The 23,153-nt window shown below is 35.8% G+C and overlaps 2 protein-coding genes across 4 annotated transcripts; both read left to right on the top strand.

The window, feature by feature from the left end:
* The first annotated feature begins 261 nt into the window (after window positions 1-261).
* On the top strand, window positions 262-16,526 carry LOC111795319 (sterol 3-beta-glucosyltransferase UGT80A2). 2 transcript variants are annotated; one of them, XM_023677660.2, is made up of 14 exons: window positions 262-542; window positions 5,649-5,833; window positions 7,191-7,427; window positions 8,668-8,779; window positions 9,830-10,000; window positions 10,484-10,547; window positions 12,212-12,269; window positions 12,398-12,575; window positions 12,789-12,919; window positions 14,814-14,916; window positions 15,083-15,159; window positions 15,628-15,675; window positions 15,776-15,925; window positions 16,145-16,526. In XM_023677660.2, exons 1-14 carry the CDS (start codon window positions 359-361, stop codon window positions 16,313-16,315), a joined length of 1,869 nt encoding a protein of 622 aa, XP_023533428.2. In that variant the 5' UTR covers window positions 262-358; the 3' UTR covers window positions 16,316-16,526. The 2 variants fall into 2 exon arrangements, with proteins under 2 accessions (XP_023533428.2, XP_086980053.1); XM_087123927.1 differs by lacking the exon at window positions 262-542 and adding an exon at window positions 2,844-2,988.
* A 1,263-nt stretch (window positions 16,527-17,789) lies between these two features.
* On the top strand, window positions 17,790-21,986 carry LOC111794837 (transcription initiation factor IIF subunit alpha). 2 transcript variants are annotated; one of them, XM_023676999.2, is made up of 10 exons: window positions 17,790-18,025; window positions 18,154-18,354; window positions 18,539-18,697; window positions 19,237-19,382; window positions 19,576-19,952; window positions 20,298-20,413; window positions 20,660-20,797; window positions 20,959-21,171; window positions 21,274-21,474; window positions 21,687-21,986. In XM_023676999.2, the coding sequence occupies exons 2-10, from the start codon at window positions 18,184-18,186 to the stop codon at window positions 21,783-21,785; spliced, it is 1,620 nt and encodes a 539-aa protein (XP_023532767.2). In that variant the 5' UTR covers window positions 17,790-18,025; window positions 18,154-18,183; the 3' UTR covers window positions 21,786-21,986. The 2 variants fall into 2 exon arrangements, with proteins under 2 accessions (XP_023532767.2, XP_023532768.2); XM_023677000.2 differs by lacking the exon at window positions 17,790-18,025 and having other exon boundaries at window positions 18,215-18,354; window positions 18,458-18,697.
* Window positions 21,987-23,153: the final 1,167 nt, after the last annotated feature.

Raw genomic sequence — 23,153 nt, 5'->3', positions numbered from 1 at the left:
GTTAGTTTTAGGTCACTGTAGGTTCGATGATATGATGTCTTAATCGATTGAGCTATATTCATGTTGATTTTTTTCAGATCGGATGATATAATAAATTAATTGGAATAGAGTAGAAAGGCAAGCGACCAAATATAACATGGGAAAAGGAAAAAGAAAAAAGAAAAGAAAAGAAAAGAAACGAAGGCAGACGAAATCACGTGCCAACTGCCACGTATCAAACCGCCGTTACCAATTTACCTCATTAATTCCCACTTCCCGTCCGCCACCACAACTCAGTGAACAAAAAAAGAAGGAAAGATTCTTCTTCTCGACTCAATTGTTGGATCAACTTCCCGACGCTTTTCCCGGCACCGACGCGATGGCGGGGACGCTCGAGAGGCATCCGAGCCCGTCCCTGAGTTCCTCCGAAGTTGATGTTAGTATGGAGAATGATGCGAGGAGGGAGAATGGTAGTGATAGTGGTAGTAATGGAATGGTGAGCAGGGAAGTCAGAATTGAAGACGGTGTTGCTGCGAAAACTAGTGGTGAAGATGACTCTCCAGGTTTGTAGGTCGTTGCTGTTGCAATATCTTCTGCTGCTTTGCTTGTTTTGTGGTTTCTGTTTTGTTTGCTCAGTGTTGCTTGCTTGGACTCTGCTGATGGATCTGTTTGTTCTTTTCGTCGGTTAGGACTCTATGATTTTTAATTGATGTTGGATGTTGGCCGTAATCTTGGTTAAAGGTTGGGAGTGAACTCTCGTGGTTTTGTTTGACTCTGTTGGTTCATGTGCATTGCTTGTTTTACTTTACGAATCTCGTTGCTATTGTATTCCGGTTTAATTGCGTCTTCTCCCATTGCTGTTTCTCTCTGATCCATTTACCAATTATAATTCAACTGCTGCTATCACCCAACGGAGCTCAGAATGTCGCGATCTGTTGCAGTTGAACGAGGATATCAATCATCTATCCCCAATTTTCTCCATCATTGAACATTTGAACTGACTTTAATAATAGCATTTTATATATTAGTGTGAAGCTTATTTGATTTTAGTTTATTTGGTAGAGCGAGAGAAACTGATAGAGGGAATGAAAATGCTATTTTGGATGGAAATCTGAATTTGATTCAAGCATCAAATTAATGGGTCTAGCTATTGACTCGGTGGGTCCTGAGATGAATGTAACTTGACTTACATCGATATTGAAGAATTCATGTGAATGCAAGAAACTAGATAGGGAGCTTAAAGTTTTCTAGGGGTTGTAGCTAATCTTCACATACCTTGGCGCCTCATACCTTCAAAGGATTACAAGCCTCCTATACACTACTTGGCTAAAGAGAAAAATGGAGGTTGAGGCTCCATGATTCGGTTGCCTCTTGATTGACTTATGTGTCATGCTGTGTGGAGCTAGCGTTGCTGCCACCTAACCCTCTTGTTGGATTGGAACGGATGTACACCCGTGACCTCCCTCAAGTTGGATAGAGGGTGGGATGGTGAGTCAAGCTTGAGTAGGGCTTGTTTTGACAACACTTGCTCATGGCTGTTTTGTTGCTCGATTTTTTAAAAAACTACTCTCTGAGTAATATTTGTGCTATTTGGAGATGATTTTTTTTATCCCCACCTAGCGATTTGTAAATTTTATTACATTAAGCAATTGATTCTAAAGAACGTAAGAAAGAAAGTTACCAGATTATGAAGGGATGCATCCTTTTCAAGATAAACTACTAAAAGGTTTATGACTAGGCGAGATGGGATCTTCTTCTTTTTTTTTTTTTTTTTTTTTTTTTTTTTTTTTTTTTTTTGACAAGATATCATGAAAAAAAGGCTTTGATCCTTTTTTTTTTCCCTTTTAAACGAGAAATCAAACTTTTATTGATTAAAAATAAATAGAAGGAAAGAATACAAGTGCACAAGAAAATAAAGCCTAAAAAAGGAGCCAAACTACAAAAAGGGGCTCCAATCAAATAATATAAGACTGAAATGGTACTTAGAATATAACTTAATTATCAAAGCTCAATGAGAAACATAGAATCTAACAAGGGACCAAACATCACTTGAAGAAACATTGAAAAAAAAAAGGCTTTGGTTTCAAATGAAGAACATAGGTGGAAAATTGTTTGAGGTCAACTATTTTGTTGGAAGATATATGGGGTGGCACGTTTTAACACTTCTATTTGGCTCTTAATTCAAATTTATTTTTGGAAAATCTTGGTTGAAATGCTTCGATATTGCAAAGCTAAAGGCTTTTCATTGGTGTTCTTATTCTAAACTTTTCAGGTCTTATTCTCCTTGTGATATTTGTATTAATTGGGTTGCTTTTATTCACTCTTCATAAGCTTCTTTATATTTGTGGTTCTTATTTTATTTTATTTTTCACTCCTCTATGAGTTTGGTGTCTTTGAGCACGTTATCCTTTTTTATTAATCAATGAACATTTGTTTCTTGTTAAAAAAATTATAATTAATTCAAATTTATTATGTAAACATCTTTTTTATATTTTTTATTATTAATAGTTGGATCTTTTTGTAAAGTCTTTGTACACCACTTATTATATTCTTAATGAATTTTGGTTTTTTATCAAATTGAGAAAAAACGAGTTAAAATTAGCCGTGTGATAACCCTACCCAACATTAGAGTGATTTTGAAATAGTTAAAATTACTCTCAAACGTGTATTTAATTATCCAAAATAACTTTAATCTTTGGTTTTACACTTCTAAACACGATTTACATATCATTAAAATTGACTTTGAATGATTTAGTACATGTTTGAGAATGACTTTAAATATGACAAAAAGTGATTTTACAATTTCAAAATCACTCCCTAACATGCCATAAGTTTCTTGAAGGAGGAATATCCAAGGTATTTTGACTTGGCCATGGATAGAAGGAAGGATCACCCAAAGGAAGTTTTAACTCTGTTCAAAATCACTTATTAGTAACCTTGCATCGATTGGGATCAAAGGAAAGGAGGTCCTCTACTGCTCCATTTGGAATGGTTTTTATCCATAAAAAGGTGAAAATTTTCCTATGGCTGCTTAGTCACTCATGCTTAAACAAAAGACAAGTTGTAAAGAAAGCTCCCTGGTTTCTTTTTTTTTTTTTTTTGCCTATCTCCCAGCTGCTGCTCTAACTTTAAAAGTGATGCTGAGTCTCTCATCCGCTTATTCAGCAACTGCTCATTTTCCACAACCTTTGGAACTATATATCTATATCTAATGTTTTGGGGCGGTTGCTAGTCCATCCAGGGGAGATTCATTCCCACCTTGCCCTAGTCTTCACTGATCGCCCTATTACCAAAGATAAGGAGACTCTATGGCTTTGCTTCACTAGAGCTTTCTACTGACCATATGACTCGAAGGGAATCAGTGTCTATTCAATGACAAAGAGAATAGCTATGATGCCTTTCTTGAACCTGTTTCTTTTATGGCTCTTACTTGGTGTAAATTAACCTCCTTTTGTAGGTGTCCGTCACTAGACCTTTTTTTGTAATTACGAGCTTGGTTTGATTTTGCTAGACCGGAGTCTCTCTGTGTAGTTCTTGGGACTCCTTTGTGTTGGGCTTTGACTTTTTTGTATGCCTTGTATTTTCTTTCATGTTTCTCAATGAAAGTTTGGTTTCTTAAAAAAACAAAGATATTTACTGCTTTACCACTCTTTTGTAGAATTTTTTTGTATGGGCTTGGCTTGTGTAATTTATCTCATCAATGAAATGATCTGTTTCTTTACGAAGTATTTTTGTTTAAAAAAATTATTCTCAAGTTTCTCTTCCATCAATTAGAGAGAGGCTTTTTGGACAGGGATTTTTCCGATTGAATTTCTTTGCTCTCTCATTGCGGTAGCTTTTTTTTTCTCTCTCTCTCTCTCTCTCTCAAGGCAGTGGTACTAGAGCCTAGCATCTTGAAAAATCAAGGTTTCTTTCAATCAAATCTCTGTTTTCCTTTCTTTTCCTAGGTCATAAAGTTGTCCAGCCGATTTTTTGTAAAATATTGTGGAAAGCTTCCATTCCAAAAACATGTGAAGTGTTTTTATGGGTTATTTGTTTAGGTGGGATCAACACCAGTGACAAGATGCAACCAGAGAATCTGTGTATTTCCTCCCAACGGAATTCATGCTTTTCATTTTTACTTTTGGGAGGAGCAAAATCACTTGTTTCTCTTTTGTATCTCTGTTGAGGACTTGTAGTGCAAATTTTCGGTATCTTCACTGATTATTAGCCACCATCCTGCTTCCAAGAATTGTGAAAAATTGGCTTCTCTTAGCCTTTGTGATCATGGCTTACAAGATAAAGCCAAGGTTTTGGGGCACAAAATCCTTTTTTGTCTATCCTTCGTGAATTGGGAGTCATGAACTGAGAGAAACAAAAGAACTTTGTGGTGTCTCGGGTTTAAATTTGTTTCTTTTTTCTTTTTGGTAATCATCCCCTCAACAATGTAGTTTTCACTGGAGACGTCTATTGAAAAGCAACTTCTTATTTTTCATCCTAATGAAATATCATTTCTTACTGAAAATGAGATGCCCAAGGACTGATTGCTGGGGAATGTGGGATTGTATGTCCATTTTGAATTTGAGATTTCAAGTCATGGTTCATGAACTACGTGCTAGGGACAAATGCCCAAGAACAACTTGACAGTATATACATACCTTGGTTGGTATTTTGCTTTTAAAGTACAGTGCGGGGTCGTATCTTTCTCTCAGTGGCTTTTGTCAGAAAGAACTTTTTGTTATTTATATGCACAGAACAACTGTCTCTGAGATATACACCGTGATAAGGAGGATAAAAAGAAAAAACGAGGGTTGGTGCCAAATATTTACATGGACAAGACTAATGGTGATATACAATTTTATTATTAATCAACCAAATGGTCAAGTAAATAACAAAGGGGTTAAAGTGAATGAGTTCAAGTTATGGTGGCTGCCCAATAAGGATTTAATGTCCTATGAGTTATCTTGACAACAAAATGTGGTAGGGGTAGACAATTGTCTCGTAAAAATCGTTGAGGTGCATGGAATCGCGGAAATTAAAATAAAAAAATTGTGATTATCAATCTATAGTTGTGGCTTATTCAATTGTATTAAAGTTAGATTAGAAAGTGGCTTCTTCTATAATCTCCACTCTCTATGGTCACCCCTTTAAACGGGAGAAGTAGGCTCTTTTACAAACTTCAGCTGCTCTTTTATTGAAAATTGGGTTAGGAAGGAATAACAGAATTTTTGGTGATTCCATGAGTCTTTTGGTAGTTTTTCGAACTCTGTAATTATCCTTTAGTTCGTGGTGTAATTGTTACCCTTCCTTTTCCAACTATGCCTTAGCATTCTTTTGGTCAAGTGGAAAGCTTTTTGTAGTCCGTTGTCTTAGGAACCTTTCCCCATTTGTATTGTAGATAGATGGCTTGAAACTTTTAAGACTTTTTTGTGATTGCGTACCTTTATTATTTAATTTCAGTTGATCAGAAAATAGAACTATTATAGTTATAAAAACACTGATTAGTCTATCATTTTATTGATATAGCATTTTCCCGTCCATGGTGTCTCTTACAACTTTTTACTTATTATAAGTATGTCATGTTCATCCAAATACCGCACTACGGGAGAAACTATGCTTTGACGTTAATTTTATTTCCAGAATCAAAATTGATTAAATGACTAGCATAGTTGAATTTTCTTTTCATTCAGATATCTCTGGCAAGACTCTTCTTAAAGTCAACACCATGCCAGTACAAACATCAAACATTGACCGGTCGGAGTCTGATTTGAGCCAGCATAAATTAGAAAGATCGAAGACTGAGGCGTCAAAACATAAGTTTCTTGCTGAAGAGGCAGCTAAAATTTTTGATGACACGGTTCCTGTTCATATTAAGGTATAATACTGCAGAAGCAAATTATTTTTCCTAACGTAAGGTATAATTCAGATTACAATTTAGTCCTGCACTGCTGTACTTGGATGTTTTATATTCTTTTCTGTTCCATTCTTTTAATTAGAAGTCCCAGCATTTTAATTTCCTCTATATTTTTCTCAAAACATAATTTCATTTAGATATCTCTTGCTTAGTTATATTTGAATATTTTTTTTTTTTGGTGCAAACGTTGAATTTTAATAATTTTCTTGAGTTTAGCAAGATTTGAGGGCAGGATGAGGTGATTCAAACCTCTGACCTTTTGGTCAAGGATACATGTCAATTACGGTTGAACAATGCAACCAATGAATTTTAATTAATGCTTTGTAAATAGGCAATTTCTTGCCAGTTTGTGCATAGTTCTTGGATAAGACACCAATTACTATGCCGAATGTTGATGGTTCGACTCTCAACCTTTGCAATTGTCGAACTCAAAATAGGCAATCTAGAAAAATAAACAGCAACAACCTAATGGCTGGGGAAAGTGCACCCCCGCCCAAAAAAAAAAAAAAAAAAAAGAAAAAAAAAGGCACACCAAACGAGCCAGTCACCAAGAGGCTGTAGCTATAAAAGAATTGTGTAAAGAAATCCACCAAGAAGCCATATTTTGTACATAGTTACAAATATACTCAAAACGTAAGGTCTTATCTTCAAAATCTCTAGCATTCCTTTCCTTTCACGAGTGTCACAAAAGTGCTAAAGGCGCAACTACCCACCACCTTGGCTTTACCCCTCAAATTTCAAGCAGAAAGGCCTTCTGTAAGCCACTCATCCACCTTGTTAGGGAGGTTTGAATTTTGGATATGGCCTTTTCTTTTTGTTTGCCCACGCAATCATCAAGGAAGAAGGGTGGGGGTGGGGAAAAAAAACCAAAGTATAAATAGGACGAGAAACTGAAGACAGAGAAGGTGGTGGTGGGGAGGGGGAGTGAGATACTAAAAAGAGGATAAGAAATGGGAGGAAAAAGATGGCGGGGAAACGAAAATAGAATAAAAAAGACACATAATTAAATTTAAATATAAAATGACTAAAATTTGCCACATGATTTAGTCTTGCACATGTCAATGAAGGCCTAGTAAGCCTTAATTGCCATGTCAAACCAATTCTGGCACAATGTAAAGCTATTTCTTAAACTTCAGGGATTAAATCATTTGAAACTTTAAGAACCAAATAAAATCAAATTCCAAATCTCAGGCACCAAAAGTGTAGTTCGCTCAAAATTTTATAAACAAACTTTTTAAACATAGGCTTACATTCATGATAATTAATGTAAGATTTCTAGAATAAGGTTTTCCTATACTAACTTCTTGAAATTGTACAGCGTAAATTTTTAAACAGAATAGCCACAGTGAAAGATGACGGAACAGTGGAATTTGAAGTCCCTGTAGACGTTGCACCCTCTCTTGGCATTAAACCAAAGGACCATCATAATATAATTGAAGAAGAACCTCTTGAAGAAACAGACCTCCAGGATATTCCACCTTTGCAAATAGTAATGCTTATTGTTGGCACACGTGGAGATGTACAGCCATTTATAGCAATTGGAAAGCGTCTACAGGTATGGAAACTTCTATGAATATTTCTTTAATCTTATTCACTAACTAAGTACTTTTAAACATGTTGGGAGCTCTTTAGTTTTCTCCCGGTGGGGGTTTTAATCACCTCTGACCTTTAGGTGGTTTCCTTTTGCTCCGTCTCACATTTGGAGTTTAATTGTTAAATGCCATAAAAGCTACCATGTTTCAAGTCTTTGCCTATTAAAGCTAGCTTCGTTGGATAAATGTTTCGACGCTATTCTTCCAGATATTTGGTTGAAACAAATCAAAGAAATTTTGCGAGCAACTTCTTTTCGTTACAGACTGTTTTGATCTCATCAAGATTAAAGCCTCTCGCTGGAGGCTTTTTTTTTTTTCTTTTCCTCTCGTTTGTCTTCTTTTCTTCATTAGTGAAACAATTACTCTTTTCTTCATTAATATAAAGGCCTGTTTCCTTAAAAAAAGAGCTGCTGAAAATCATTGCATAGCCTCAAGGGACTGCACCAACTGTCCTCCCAAAACCTAACGTGGCACCACATCCCAAATTAAAACCTGAGAACTAGGCTAAAATGCCAGCTTTGCAATGTGACTGCAGGGACTTGGACTGAAGAAAAGGGATTGGAACCTATAGAACTTCCATTTTTTTTTATTTTGTTTTTGTATTTACTGACAATAACTTTATACCACAAGAAGTGGGCTTCTCTAGGAAGCCTCTATAACCAGTTTCAAAGTAGGCTTTACTTTCTTGCTTGTTATTGTCAATATTTAATCCACATTTAGGTTGTCTTCTCCTGTCCAATTTTGGTCCTTCCTAGAAGTTCCTTATTCAAATAATTTTGTGGAAGTTTTTTTCTGAGATTCAGTTTCCTAATTGCTTGGCTGAATGATTGAGGGAGTTTAATACTCGCCTTGTGCCATGTTTGCAACTTTTTAGCAGATGTGGTTGTAAAGAAATTGAAGGTTATACCAAGGGTAGAGACTTCATAAGAGGACTTTTCTTTTGTTTTTTTGTAGACTTTTCTTTTGTTTTTTTTGTTTTTTGTTTTTTTGTTTTAATCTATTTCATATGTAATTATCGTGTCTCTATGAATAGTCAATTTGAGGGTGAGGTTTTTTTTGGAGGCTTCGTTTCCTTTTGTATATTTCATCTGACAGTGAAATTTGTTTCCTGTACAAAAAGATATAAAGAATGTGCAATCAATCATTTTTGTTTAATGTATCTGAGATAGTATTTGTTCTCATGTGCAATGACAATATTTGCAGGATTATGGTCATCGTGTTAGACTTGCTACTCATTCAAATTTCAAGGAGTTTGTTTTAACTGCTGGGCTGGAGTTTTATGCTCTAGGTGGAGATCCTAAGATTCTTGCCGGCTGTAAGTTCACAATCTATATTAGTAAAGTTAAATCGGTTTATCTCATGCTTTAGTGTTGTTCTGAGCTCAAGCATGGATAAATTAGAGGTCGTAGAATTAAATTTGGTAGTTGCTTCTTTCATTGTTCCCTTTTTCAGTAGTTTATGACGAAGACATCATGTTATCCTTGCCAAGGATTTGTTACTTTTGTTCCTTCCCTTTTTTATAAAAAAAAAAAAAAAAAAGGAAAAAAAGAAAGAAAAAAAGAGTAGACATGAAATTTCGTTCTCAACTATGACTGAGTTGGTAACAATTAATGTTTTATTTCTTACCAAAATAATCCAAGTGTGGGGATGTGTATTTATGCTTTGAAGTCATGAAAAGGTGGAATGAAGAAATCAAATATGAAAAAGAGGAAAAAGAAAAATGAATGAAAAGAGAATCTGATTCTATTTGTACTTCTATTTGTACTGTATTTGGGTTAATATGATATTTGGGAGGAGGTGTTGACGTCTAGAGAATGTGAATCTCTGCGCTTGGGAAGTTACGATTTGTAACAATTTTATCAGGGAAATTTCATCTATATTGAATATAGAACTATATATTTTTTTTTTAAAAAATCGTTTTTGTTATATCTTTGTTTTTTTTCCTTTCGTATTTCTCAAGGAAAGCGCACCACCGATTTTATTTTTAATTGCTGGAGATGTATATTCCTTAAGGGTCTCTTTGTCATTCTATGTTTTTTTAAAAAAATTATTTTTTTCATTTCAATTTTTATCTTCACGGTTCATATTTGATTCATCATTAGAGCTATGAATCGTAGGAGCCTTTGGGTTGTCTATTAACAATTCTTTATTTGTATACGGTTTTTTTGAAGTTAAGTGTTGCTTTTACTGTCATGAGTTGCCTTTGCTTCTTAGTGTCGGTATATTATAATGACAAATATTTTGCCAACAGTCATTCAAATGATTGAATATTTATGTGATTTACTTATTTACTTCTATTAGAGAATTAAGACGATGGTTTTCATTTATTGTTCTGTGACCGATATATTACCCTTTTGAAATACAGACATGGTAAAAAACAAAGGCTTCTTGCCCTCGGGGCCTTCTGAAATACCTGTTCAAAGGAATCAAATGAAGGAAATCATTTATTCGCTTCTTCCAGCTTGCAAAGAACCTGATCCTGAAACTGGTATTTCATTTGTTGCAGAAGCGATCATTGCCAACCCACCAGCTTACGGTAAGACCTTGGTACTAACTATATTTTTTTCCCTTTAAAAGGAACAAACAAAGATCAAGGTTACATTATTAGTCCGGCCTTGAATATCCAGGGTAATGTTCGAATACCTGGGCTCTGATGATGTCCACTATCTAGGTTCTTATGTTCATGACATTGCTGTTACATATGGTTTCTATTAAATGGAGTTCCTAGACAGAAGGAAAGGAAGAGAAGTAAAAAGGAAAGAGTATAAGAGTGTAGTATTCACCCCCGGGATAAAACTTCCTCTCGGATTTGTTATTCTACTATCCTTTTGCTTTATATTTGTGGAATGTATATTTGTTCACTTTACTTCTCTGTCATCGTGGGCAGAGGAATTTTGGAATGAGGTTGCAAGATGCCGGCACAATTTTCCTTTTTCCTCTTTTTATTCTCACGTGACTTATCTAATTTGTTGTCTTGGTGAAGAAACTGTTTACAATAACTTCTTCAATGCTTCTGTAGGACATACTCATGTGGCAGAGGCACTTAGAATTCCAATTCACATATTTTTCACAATGCCGTGGACGTAAGTTTGCCCTAGACAATGCTCTTCTTCTTCTTCTTTTGTTTTGACAGTCTGAAGATACTATTATTGAGTTATATTGTGTGAATACCTGTATTTGTGCTATATGTTTTTGTAAGACAGTTCAAACTATTCATGTAACGACCTACCACGAATCACAGGTCGTGACGTACACTCAAGGGTAAAAAGGGCGGTAAAATTTTCTTTTGTAAAACAGGAGACACAAGGAATTTAGATTTAAATATGCATGCAAAACCAACATAAAAGTAGTTTAAAGGTAATATCTGCGGAGTCAAATCAAAACGATTTACAAAAAATACATAAGTTTCGAGCAATAGCATTTAAAATAATAATAGAATGATAAGAAGGAAGACGACTCAATCTAAGGGGTATCCCTGCAACTGCACGGCTCCGCACGCTCCTGCCATCAACAGTGGTCTACACTCCATTTGAAAAAAATAGAATAACAAAGAATGAGTAGAAGTAAACAATCTCTACATTTAGGCTCTTGTCGGACTTAATGGAATATATGAAAACTTAGGCTATGTGTTCATAACTATTCCTAGCGATAGCTAAAGTGTGGCTTAATGTTTGTACCAAACTTTATAGGTCACTGTGTAACTAACCTTCCACATACCTCCTTTAAGGAGTATTCAATCCCTCTTAGGTTCACATTCTAGGGGTTTTATGTTTTCTCTTGGCTCTAGGTTTCATAAATGTCTAGGTCCTTAGTTAGTCTTGCGAAAAGTGCGCCTCAAGTCACTGTGGCCCATGGAAGGACCCTAGGGTACTACTCATAAGTCTAGTGAGGCCCTTTTTGCTCTAAACGGTGACCGTACTCTATGCATATCGGCTTACTGAGCTCTAATTAGTAGATTCTCCCTAGTGGTGCTAGACAACATCTACTTATTCCTAAGATCAGTACACTACCTGTCACTATGCCCTTTCCAAACTGGAACAGTAAACTACCTGCTCATGTACCTTTATCGGGTTAGAATAGTAAAACTACCTGTCATTATGCCCTTTCCAGGCTGGGACAGTAAACTACCTGCTCATGTACCCTCGTCAGGTTAGAATAGTAAAACGACCTGTCTTAGATTCAGGCAAAAACAGTAAAGCTACCTGTTATTACGCCGCTCAAGCTAGAACAATAAAAAGGCCATGGCTCTCCCCACTAGGCACCACTGTAGGTAATTTAGTAGTATACCCTCTATGACTGCTGAAATGCTCTATGGGTGACAACTAAGCCATGTGTAACAAGTAGACTCTACTCTCTGTTGGTTAGTTCACCCTATCCGTCCCTACAAGGTCCCTAGTCAACCCAAGGAGGCTATGGAACTCACAACTAGGTGCTAGGACCAAAATACGCGAAATAGTAACTCATAGTCTATGGAAATCATAACTAGCACTCTATGACACAAACAATAAACCTGAGGTTATTCCAAATTTCTCCAAAATTCCTTAATATGCCCTAAATTATGTCAAAACAATAAACCTGATGAAAATTGCTAGCTTCAAATTCGTTAAAGAGAAGGCTGAGAAATTAATCGTTGGCTGTATGGTCATCTTCTCCAACTTGTGTGCATGCCGTTTTGCTTTCCTTTTTTTTTTTTTTTTTTTTCTTAAAATTCTAGGTGTTACAATTCATTATTTCGTCCTCTTGCCAGGCCAACAAGTGAATTTCCACATCCTTTATCACGTGTCAAGCAACAAGCTGGCTATCGGGTAATTCAATTATGCATTGCCTTTTGCCTAACACGCATGTGCACACACATCATATCAACTTTTTTTCTTTAACCTTCATCCCATTTTAACCAAATTTAATTTGAGTTTTGACCTTTTGTAATTTTCAGCTCTCATATCAAATTGTAGATTCCTTAATTTGGCTTGGGATACGGGACATGATTAATGATCTTAGAAAGAAAAAGCTGAAGCTACGTCCAGTCACTTATTTAAGTGGTTCACATGCCTCTGAATCCAATGTGCCACATGGATATATATGGAGCCCACATCTTGTTCCTAAACCAAAAGGTTCGTTCTTGAATTGTTGAGCTATTTCTACTATAAAGCCATATTAACAAGTTAATCTTTTAGAAATTTACCGTGTTGTTTTTATAGTAATATGGCAGCATGCTTGCAAGATCCGGAATTTTCCATTTTCAAAAGAATATAGAATGTGCCATTCCTGATCATCAAGCACATAGAATCTTATGATTCTAGCTTTAAAACTTGGGTTTCTTTCAGATTGGGGACCTAAGGTGGATGTGGTCGGATTTTGCTTCCTTGATCTTGCATCAAATTATGAACCTCCTGAGTCACTTGTAAATTGGCTTAAGGCTGGTGACAAGCCCATTTATATCGGTTTTGGTAGCCTTGTGAGTGCCTCATATTATTCCCTCCATTTATTTTGATATTTTAGCTTTTTAAAGTCTCTCCTTTCTCTGCATCGAAGGCTTCTCCTTTTAATGGGACAACTGGGGGGTGGGTAAGAGGTTGTAGATTTTTATTACATTTTTTTTGGCTGTGGAATGAAACTTCCATTGAGAATCAATTGCACAAAACTTCAAATAGATATCCTTCTAATAGTCAGAACTCTTCCTCTATTAGTCTCTTTAGATCTAACACGCAGAAATGTTTGTAATCATTTGTCACATCCCTTTCTTCCTCCATCATTCTCTTTTACTTGGAGTCCAACGTTCTTAGCCATTATTTTGATGTTTTGATTGAACAATTATTTTAGGCTCTTTATTGTAGAGGATTTAACAGTATTTTGATTGATATTTCATTCTTCTCTGTAATCCCTCGTTGTTTCTTTTCATTCCTGTGTGAATTTTTGTATCTTTTAAACATTATTCCCTTTTCGTTTTTTCAAACAAAATTTCATCTCTTAAAAATGAAATATAAATCCTTCCATGTGATGTCCCGGCCAATTTGGTAAAAATCATGGTGAAGATTGCAAATAATTTATTCATCTGGTGCCCTCTTCTTGGAAGATGCTTTTATTCCTTACCAAATGTTCCATAGTATAATAAGAAAGGCAGTGATTACTGTGTACAGAAGTTCAGTTTTCTCAAGAAAAGAATGGTAACCAAAACATTTGATTTGAAAAACTCTTGTCGATTATCATGAAGGATCCAATTAGTGTTGGTGTCATTGAAAAGACTTCACCATCAATTATAAGAAGGGGCGCTGAAGGAACAAGTACTTGACACCTTCGCTGGCACCCTTGCACATAATACAACACCCTGCTAGTAGAATTAAGAAAAACTCGAACTCCTAGCTTGCACATATTGCACCATATTTATATCTCACTTTTGAATTGGAGTAACTGTATTTTTTATTTTTATTTTTTGTTTGGATTTTGTTTTTTGTGTACACTTTTTACTCTTTTTGGCTTGAAATTTTGTATTACTTGTGTATACTTTCTATTCATAAGTTGTCCTTTTTATAAAAAAACATGTTGCGCTATCATTTAGCCTACTTTCTTTTCCTTTCCCCAACCTATCTCTATGTGAAAATCCTAATGAATTGAAGTTCGGAATCCTTTAATAATGTCATCTCTTTACTCACAAACACTCAAACCCTCAATCAATTTGAGAATCAGCCCTGAGGGAAGGTTGGATTCAGACTGCCTTTAATAATCAATGATGGAAAGTAAGAAAACATGTTCCTTTCTAAAGATTCAAACACTCAGCTAGTAAGTTGATCTGATCATTTTCACTGTTACTGAAATGTTTTGGGCCTGCAAGACAAGAATTGCAAAAATTGGTGAGGCTCATGGCTCTAAAAAGAGGTGCAACGCACTACTTCTTATAAATCATCTAAACCTGAAAAATACTAGTTTAATGGGGCTACTTTTATTAATCATAAAAAATTTGAAAAATACAAGTTCAATGGGGCTATTTATAGCCTTTGGCCTACTCCCCTCCCGTACTAGGATTTTGGTTTCTAATTGTCCTACAACTCCTAATCAAATAATGATACCTATTGTTATTGCTTCTATGTCTAAAATAAGTAAATAATGATATGAAGCAAAATTTGGCCGGTACTAAAATATCCCTAACTAAACAAATGTAGAAGGGTAAAATTGAAACTTATCTAAAAATGTAGTCTCTCATTTGTTGGTGATTAATGGAGTTAGATCCCATGCCTTATCTTAATTTCGTTGGCCACTCATTCTTCCATTTGAAAGCTTCGTTATTTCTAAGAAACAGCCTTCTAGGTTAATGGTCTTCTCACAATCTTAAACTAGTTTTCATTGTTTTTCAGCCTGTCCAAGAGCCTGAAAAGATGACCAAAATAATTGTAGAAGCGCTGGAAATTACTGGGCAGAGAGGCATCATCAACAAAGGCTGGGGTGGTCTTGGAAATTGTAAGTTTTTGAATTTCTATCTCAGTATGTTCTAGTGACATCATTATGATTGTAATTGGTCCTATCTTTTCACTCCCCTCCCCTCCCCTCCCCTGAAATTTTGTTGCCTGGAAATATAGCTTCTAGGAGATATATATTTTTCAGCTTAAATTTTATTTCTTTCCAGTGACAGAACCGAAGGACTTCGTATATTTATTAGACAATTGCCCTCATGATTGGCTATTCTTACGGTGCAAGGCTGTGGTGAGTATTTATAGTTGAGTTCATATACTTGTTCCTTTTATATCAGAACATTAATGTATCTCTGTACAAATAAGAGGTCTATTCAATGTAAGGGTTAAAGGTACGTCTCCTTCACCTAAAGGAAGCCGAGAAAACAAATAAATTCTGCTTCTTTCTATATATCTTGTTTCCCGTTTCTTTTCTCTTTTGTATTTAAAACTATGACTTAGAATATCTTCTACTTAAATAGTAACTTTAAACTGACTTTTGACCTTGATTCTCAAGTAGCAAAGGTTCGCAAATACTTCTGCAGTTTTTCATTATTTTCCATCGTGAATGGTTATTCAAGCACATTAACCAAATTTCTCTAACTAAAGGCTGGATGCCCTATGCTATGACTATTGCCATGTTGACTATTTTTTGGTCTGGTTTCTTTACCTGTTTCTTGCATCTGAAAGGGTTTCCCCCAACATTGTGTCTTGTTTACAGGTGCATCATGGAGGTGCTGGAACAACAGCTGCTGGACTAAAAGCTGCTGTAATAGCTTCACTTTGTAAAACTTGTCTTGTTTAGTACCACGTGATTGATTATTGCTAACTCTCATCCTGCTCTTTCTCTCTTTCTCTGTTCATTCTAGTGTCCAACGGCGATTATTCCTTTCTTTGGAGATCAACCATTTTGGGGTGAACGGGTACATGCTAGAGGAGTTGGTCCTGCACCCATCCCAGTTGAAGAGTTCTCACTTAACAAGTTGGTTAATGCCATAAATTTCATGCTAGATCCAAAGGTAATTTTTTTGCAAGTTGAACGTGTGTAGAAATTATTGGGAAAAAAAATGCACCATTTCATCAAGTATTTGGTTCCTCCAAAATTAAAGACATGAGCCTGCCTATGCTAAATTAGGATATAAGGCATATAGTAGTATTAGTGAAGGAGCTGGTTGTGATGTTAGAGGTTGCTAGAGCAAAAAGAATAGGCGGTTATGAACGTGTGTATCCTATTCCAGGTCAAGCATTCTGCTGTGGAGCTTGCCAAGGCCATGGAGAATGAGGATGGAGTAGAAGGAGCTGTGAAAGCCTTCTTCAAGCATTATCGTAGTGGAAGAAAGACTGAACCCGAATCAGAGACAGAGGACTCGACCGTTTTCTCTATACGCCGATGTTTTGGTTGTTCTTGATTCTATGCTGTGGAAGGTATCCTCGATTCGTTTTACTAACAACAGATAATGGCATGTCCCTGCTGTCAAACATGGGCAAATGTCCTGTGCGCTGATGTTTTTCTTTGTGGTCAATGTTTAGAATGTTGATAATCTCTATCTATGCTTTACACCTTTCTATTTTGTTGTTATCAGTACTCTTCTTATGCAATTCACGTCTAGTTTTTTTTCATCCCTTCATGACATTCAAATGTATATTTCTTGAGCTCTGTTGATTTGATTGTAAAATAGATATGTGCAGGTTGTTTGATAGGTGATTTCTTTATTGAAGTTTAATATGAATTAACAACAAATAAAAAAGGAAAAAAAGAAACCGACTCCATCGGCTCATAAAAGCTATGAAATATTGAAATAGACTTTTTTTTGGTTTTATTATTAAGATTGGCTTGAATGAAAGTGATGCATGTTTAGAGAGTTTGGCGTACACGATATCAAATTATAGATTCTACTATAGTCATGTTAGCAGAAGTCATGTTTCATAAGTCATGTTTCATGTGATTACATATCTCGACTCCATCATTAGAGTCATATACTTGGTATTTTTAATATTCAACATTTTTTAAAAACAAAAATTTTATAATGACGTCCAAGCCGAGTAATTGTGATTGTTTGTTGAACGTGTATTGAGTTTGAAGTAAGCTTTAAGTAACCATAACTTTCATGTTTATGTTTGTTTCACGTGTTTAAATTTGTGTTATCTCTCTATAGTTTTTTTCACAAGTTTCAACCGTTTTTAGCATGTTAGTAATAACAATTTTAGTCGGTCTAAAAAAGTTAAATTGTTGAGGTCAAAATCATTATGAACTTAAGTTTGTGATGACCGATGATAATATGAATTTTTTCATAATTTTTTTTGAATGAGGTGATAATTTTCAACTTTTCCAACCTTTTGTTTTCTTTTCTAGATGAATTTTGAACCTTTAATTAGGAAAATTATCATTCATATCTCTCAGAGGTATTATTAATAATCTTGAAAATTTTAAAAATATTAGAAACTTGAATGACTAAATTAAAACTTTGAAAACTTTTAATAGAAAGTTTCAAAAACCATTGGATTATCTTAATTAGCTTTTAAATATGGAAATTATTCACAAAAATTATTGTTACATTTATAATTATTTAGTTATCCTAATTTAATTTTTTTAGTATTAAAAATTTTGGTTTTTCATGTTGGCATCGAATTAATTTAAGAAAATAAAAGAATGTGCATTGTTATATGTTTTAGGGGTGATTTTGTAATTTTATTCATAGAAATTAATTTAAAAAAAAAGGTAAAATAGAAATATTAGGTCTAATAAAATAAAATAATTTTACTCGTACTTTTGACCAATCTAATACCAGAATATTGTATAATATGAAGTTTGAAAAAAGAAAAGAAAAGAAAAGAAAACTATATAATATTAAATAATTACGGAAGCATATATTTAATTTCGTTCAGGGCCAGACACGGTGTACGGTCAGAGTACTCCGGATCAAAGTATTCTTTGACTGTTACAGTTTCGACTGCGATTTTCTCAAAATTTTCGTCGCTCGCTTCATCTTCTCCTCTGTGTTCTTTTCGATATCTCTTAAATTTCTCTGTCTGTAACCTTAGTCGCTTTGTTAGATCGCTTAATTACTGTAGATTGAGGAGAAATTTGCACCAATTGACCCTGCTTCTGCAAATTTACGGTAAGAGAAACTTTCCGTCCTTTTGGTGTTCTTGAGATATTTAGAGGGTTTTGGCTGTTATTTGGAAAAACCCTAGATTTCTTATTGGGGTTCTTTTGCGCTTTGCGCTCTATTTTGTGGTTCCGTAGACTTCTGTTGCTGAATTAGGGGGTGGGGCAATGTCATTGGATTTGCTGCTGAAGCCGTCGTGCAGTGGATGCGGATCCACGACGGAGTTGTATGGGAGCAATTGCAAGCACATGACGTTGTGCTTGAGCTGTGGCAAAACTATGGCTGAGAATAAGGGCAAATGTTACGACTGTGGTGCTACTGTTACTCGCTTAATAAGAGTTCGTTCTTTACCTCGTCTTTCTTAAGGAGCATGATGATTTGAATGTGTTGAATTTGTACTCATGTGATTAGGATTTTTCTTTTTTCTTTCATTTATGACAGATTTAAGAATTTTCATAATAGCGTGGATTGAGTATTCTCTTGCCTTCTCTTTCTGAGAGTGCATGATGAATTATATTTTAGGAATACAATGTTCGAGCGAGTTCAAGTAGTGACAAGAACTACTTCATTGGTCGGTTCATGAGTGGGCTGCCAAACTTTTCGAAGAAAAGAAATGCCGAGAATAAATGGTCTCTTTACAAGGAAGGTCTACAAGGACGCCAGCTTACTGATGCCCTGCGGGTACTGACTTAATGCCTACTTTGCTTCCTTTTAAGCTTGTACTTGGATAATTTTTCGTAAGCTATGATACAGGAGAGCTTCTATTTTTCTTTAAGAAATTATAACTGTTGGGAGAACATAAGGAAAAAGAAATTGATGCTATCTTTCAAGTAAATGAAACGGGAACACACATTCTGTAACATGGATAAAGGGTCTCTTAAGAACATGGTTCTTCTGCCACAGTAAAGTTCAGAAATGTTTGCTCTTTTTATTAGCTTGCACTTTTCTATTTTTATACGACTTACATATATGTTGGACCATGTAATTATATATTTTGTTTTTCAATATTAATTTATTACATTGTGTTGATCATAATTCAGCTTTGACCTTGGAGATCCATTTTGTTTATTTCTTCTTGTCTTTAGTTTTTCTTATCTCTGACTTCAGGTTAGTTGTTCTGTGTCCTATTGCATTTTTTTTTATTTATAAATAATGTACTTCAATCTTATTTGCAGTCTTGTCCTATTTGACCCTGATTAATTAGGATTCCATTAACACAGGAAAAGTACAAGAATAGACCCTGGCTCTTGGAAGATGAAACTGGCCAATCTCAATTCCAAGGACATCTCGAGGGTTCACAATCAGCAACATATTACTTGCTTGTATTGCAAGGAAAGGAATTTACTGCCATTCCTGCAGGTTCTTGGTATGGTTGATCTTTGAGTTAATTTTTGTGAGTCAAGCTGTAGTCTTTTGTTTGTTTGTCGTAGTCTTCTTCCTACATGGTTTCTAAATTTACCAATTCTTGAAGGCTTCTATATTTTCTACTAGACAATAGTGCGGATGGAAAATTTCAAGCCATCCATGGTAGTAAAGGGTTGATTGACCTCAATTTACAGGTACAACTTCAACAAAGTGGCACAGTATAAGCAACTTACATTGGAGGAGGCAGAAGAGAAAATGAAGAACCGAAAGAAGACAGCAGATGGATATGAAAGATGGATGATGAAAGCTGCAAGTAATGGTCCTGCGGCATTTGGTGAAGTTGAGAAGTTTGACGACAAAGATAGTGTTGGTGCTACTGGCAGGGGACGCAGAAAACCTACTAGTGATGAGAATGAAGGTAATGTTTCAGATAGGGGAGAAGAAGATGAAGAAGAAGAGGCAGCAAGGAAGAACAGATTGGGACTCAACAAAAAGGGTGGTGGTGATGATGATGATGAGGAAGGCCCTAGGGGAGGTGACCATGACTTGGATGATGATGATATCAAGAAAGGTTCATCTTTTTTCCTTTAACGAAAAACAAAGAAATTTATTTTAGGTTAAGTGCTATACAATGTCTTTGTCATCTCTAAAGAACGTCACTTGCAATCGGCTGATGTTTACTGAGGCCATCATATGGGCATATGGTTTAGAGTTGGGGGTAGCAATAGATTAGCAAATTCTTTTGTTATTATCCAAGAAGATTCCAAATTTCCCATGTTTTTTTTGATAATATGTTTTGGAAGGAAGCACTTTCTTGTATCCATGCAAGTGAGATTTCAGCTATTAATTCACATGATGAGTATTGAGGTCACTGTCATTGTTCCTCTATGTTAACTTGTCTGTCCAACCCTTTTAGGAGATGATTGGGAGCATGAAGAGATTTTTACCGATGATGATGAAACTACTGCTCCAGATCGTGAAGAAAGGGAGGATTTAGCCTCTGAAGTTCCAGCACCTCCAGAGATTAAACAGGTTGTCTAGCACTTAGACTATTATTATTTTTCCCTCATTTGACACATGAGTAAGAGTTTCTCAATGTTTGATTTTCATTGAACTTTAAAATCACCTGGAGTTCTGGTTGACATCTTGTATTGTCTGAAGCTTTTCCTGAAAATATAGTGTAACCTTTCAAGTAAAAAATATTATGTATGAGAGACAGATGGTTTGTTTGTATGACTAAGCTTTTTAGTTCCTGTTAATTCTTTTCTCACTGTGCAGGATGAAGAAGACGAGGATGAAGAAAATGAAGGAGAGGGGGGGCTGAGCAAATCTGGGAAAGAGTTGAAGAAATTGCTTAAACGTACTGGGGGGCTTAATGATTCAGATGGAGAGGATGACGACGACGACGACGATGATGTAAGAAGCTTTTGTGCTTCCTATGAACAGAACTTAACAGCATGATAAAAAATTTTAAACAAGGACCTATGAGCAGTCCTTTGCATGGAATCTGTGTGAATTGCACTCATACTGTCTGGATTTTGATGTTATTAAGCAGCTTTGTACTTTTATTTGCTTAGGCGGAAGAGGAGAGTGGTGGCACTCCAGTTGCGCCTTCAAAGCAGAAGGATGCAGTTAAAGAAGAAGCTGCAGCCAACAGTCCCTCAAAACCAGCTCCTTCTGGATCTGCTAAGGGAACCTCTTCTACTGCAAAGACAGCAAAGGGGAAAAGAAAAAATGGCGAGGATGTGAAACCATCCAGTGCACCTCCAAAGAAAATGAAAACAGAGACGGTATGTCGCACACTATCCCATGGTTTAAGCTCTGAGGAAGTACTTTTTTTTTGTATTAGAAATCATTCTTTGTCATGAACAAACATTTCTTGGGATGTTCAGGAATCAAAGTCGACAGATGAAGGCGTGTCTACTTCTAGAAGTACGGCCTCAAAAGGTGCAGCAGCATCAGTCAAAACAGAACCAGCATCCGCTTCTGGACCTGTTACTGAGGAAGAAATTAGGGCTGTTTTGCGACAAAGGACACCTGTAACTACACAGGATCTTGTTGCAAAATTCAAAGCAAGACTACGATCTCACGAGGTACGTTATGTCTTCATGACCTGTTTTACATAAACTGTTCTTTCCTTCAATGAGTGAGTACTGTCAGTGAAACAAGTTACAGTTCGGGCGATACATCCTTCGATTCTTTGACCAATTGCGAGTTAAACGTGGACAGCTTAAAACATGAAAGGATAATATTTAGAAGCATGGACCATAACAATTTTGTGATGCCTTGTTAACCCATTATGCAGGACAAGAATGCTTTTGCTGAAATACTGAGGAGAATTTCAAGGATTCAAAAGACGAATGGAGGACCAAGCTATGTTGTGTTGAGAAAACCTGAAGACTAGAAGAAGTAAGGACATGTTTCATCTTTGATGGTTATGTGGTGCTTTATTATCTATTATTATCCATGCAAACAATAGATTTGTGTATGAGATTGGTATATGTTGAGAAAGAAACAAAGAATTCTACAGGCCCTTTTTGTAAAACTAATTGTTGGTAGTGTTTGATGAAGATTCATATATGAATTACGATCCCTATCTTAGTCACGTGCCTTGTGAGATTAACGGTGGAATGATTGGCTTTATTTTGGTTGTAAAATCTAATCTGGAGTTAATACTTGCCCATAAATGTGATCCTTATATTGGTCAAGATTTGAATGTTATCAGGATCAGTTTCGATTACTCCTACCAAACTTAGGTAAGAAACTTTTAAAGAACTTCAGAAGTACAACGCACATAGGAACTAAGACCAAGATTTCATCTTACGTTAGTTGAATGAAGCCTGGTTGTTTAGTGCTGAAATTTTGGGATGCGGACCAAGAGATCTCACATTGGTTGGAGGGTTGGAGGGTTGGAGTGGGTGTGAGATCTAATATTTGGTAAGTAGAATAAAACATTTTTTATTAGGATATGGAAACCTCTTCTTAACATATGCATTTAGAACCATGAAGCTGACGGTCATATATAACGGGTCGTAGTGGTGGGCTTGGATTTTTCTCTCTAACAGACAAAATTTTAAAATCATGAGACTGACAGTGATACATAACGGGTCGTAATGGAGGGCTTGGATTTTCTCTCCCTAATAGACATAACGACGATACGTAATGGGTCGAACCAAACAATATCTGTTAGGAGTAGGCTTGTATTAGAGTCAGTCACTAGATGGTGCGAGACACTAGTCGGAGGAGGGCTAAACCCGCTTTGTAGTAGACGCATTTTAAAAATCTGAGAGGAAGCTCGAAAGAGGACAATATAAGCTCAAAGAGGACAACATCTGCTAGTACCGTGGGTTTGAACGGATACAATGTGGTTGAGTTTTAAAGTATTGAGGAGAAGAAAGAGAGAAAGGGAAAGAAAGGCACGTGTAAGAAGAAGATAGGAGAGACAGGAAAGAAAGTTAAGCAATTGGAGGGATGATATGGGAGGTTCATATATCTGCCAGTATGAGCATGCAAGGAATGGGAGAAAAGTGACAAAGTTGCATCAGATTGGCGGTGGGGAACACCCATTTAACCCTCTGCCCCCTTTTACTCCCATAACCATTTATAGATAAAAAAAACACCATTCCAACAAATTTCTAGTACTCCCATAGTACCCTGCTACCACCCACTTGCATTACAGCCTCAAGAACACAAACCCAAAGTTCTAGAACAAAATGAAACAAAGCCAGATCTAAGTGATATCTATGATACATAACTTATCTCTAAATTGATA

This window comes from Cucurbita pepo, chromosome 5 (assembly GCF_057944985.1).
Source record: "Cucurbita pepo subsp. pepo isolate OVF chromosome 5, ASM5794498v1, whole genome shotgun sequence".
NCBI lineage: Eukaryota > Viridiplantae > Streptophyta > Magnoliopsida > Cucurbitales > Cucurbitaceae > Cucurbita > Cucurbita pepo.
This window is presented reverse-complemented; position numbering and strand designations above follow the sequence as displayed.

Coding starts and splice junctions, on each gene's coding strand:
- LOC111795319 (XM_023677660.2), top strand. CDS start 359: ATGGCGGGGACGCTCGAGAGGCATCCGAGCCCGTCCCTGAGTTCCTCC. Junction 10,548..12,211: donor TTTTTCACAATGCCGTGGAC/GTAAGTTTGCCC, acceptor TCCTCTTGCCAG/GCCAACAAGTGAATTTCCAC. Junction 14,917..15,082: donor CTGGGGTGGTCTTGGAAATT/GTAAGTTTTTGA, acceptor ATTTCTTTCCAG/TGACAGAACCGAAGGACTTC.
- LOC111794837 (XM_023676999.2), top strand. CDS start 18,184: ATGTCATTGGATTTGCTGCTGAAGCCGTCGTGCAGTGGATGCGGATCC. Junction 19,953..20,297: donor TGATGATGATATCAAGAAAG/GTTCATCTTTTT, acceptor CAACCCTTTTAG/GAGATGATTGGGAGCATGAA. Junction 21,475..21,686: donor CAAGACTACGATCTCACGAG/GTACGTTATGTC, acceptor CCCATTATGCAG/GACAAGAATGCTTTTGCTGA.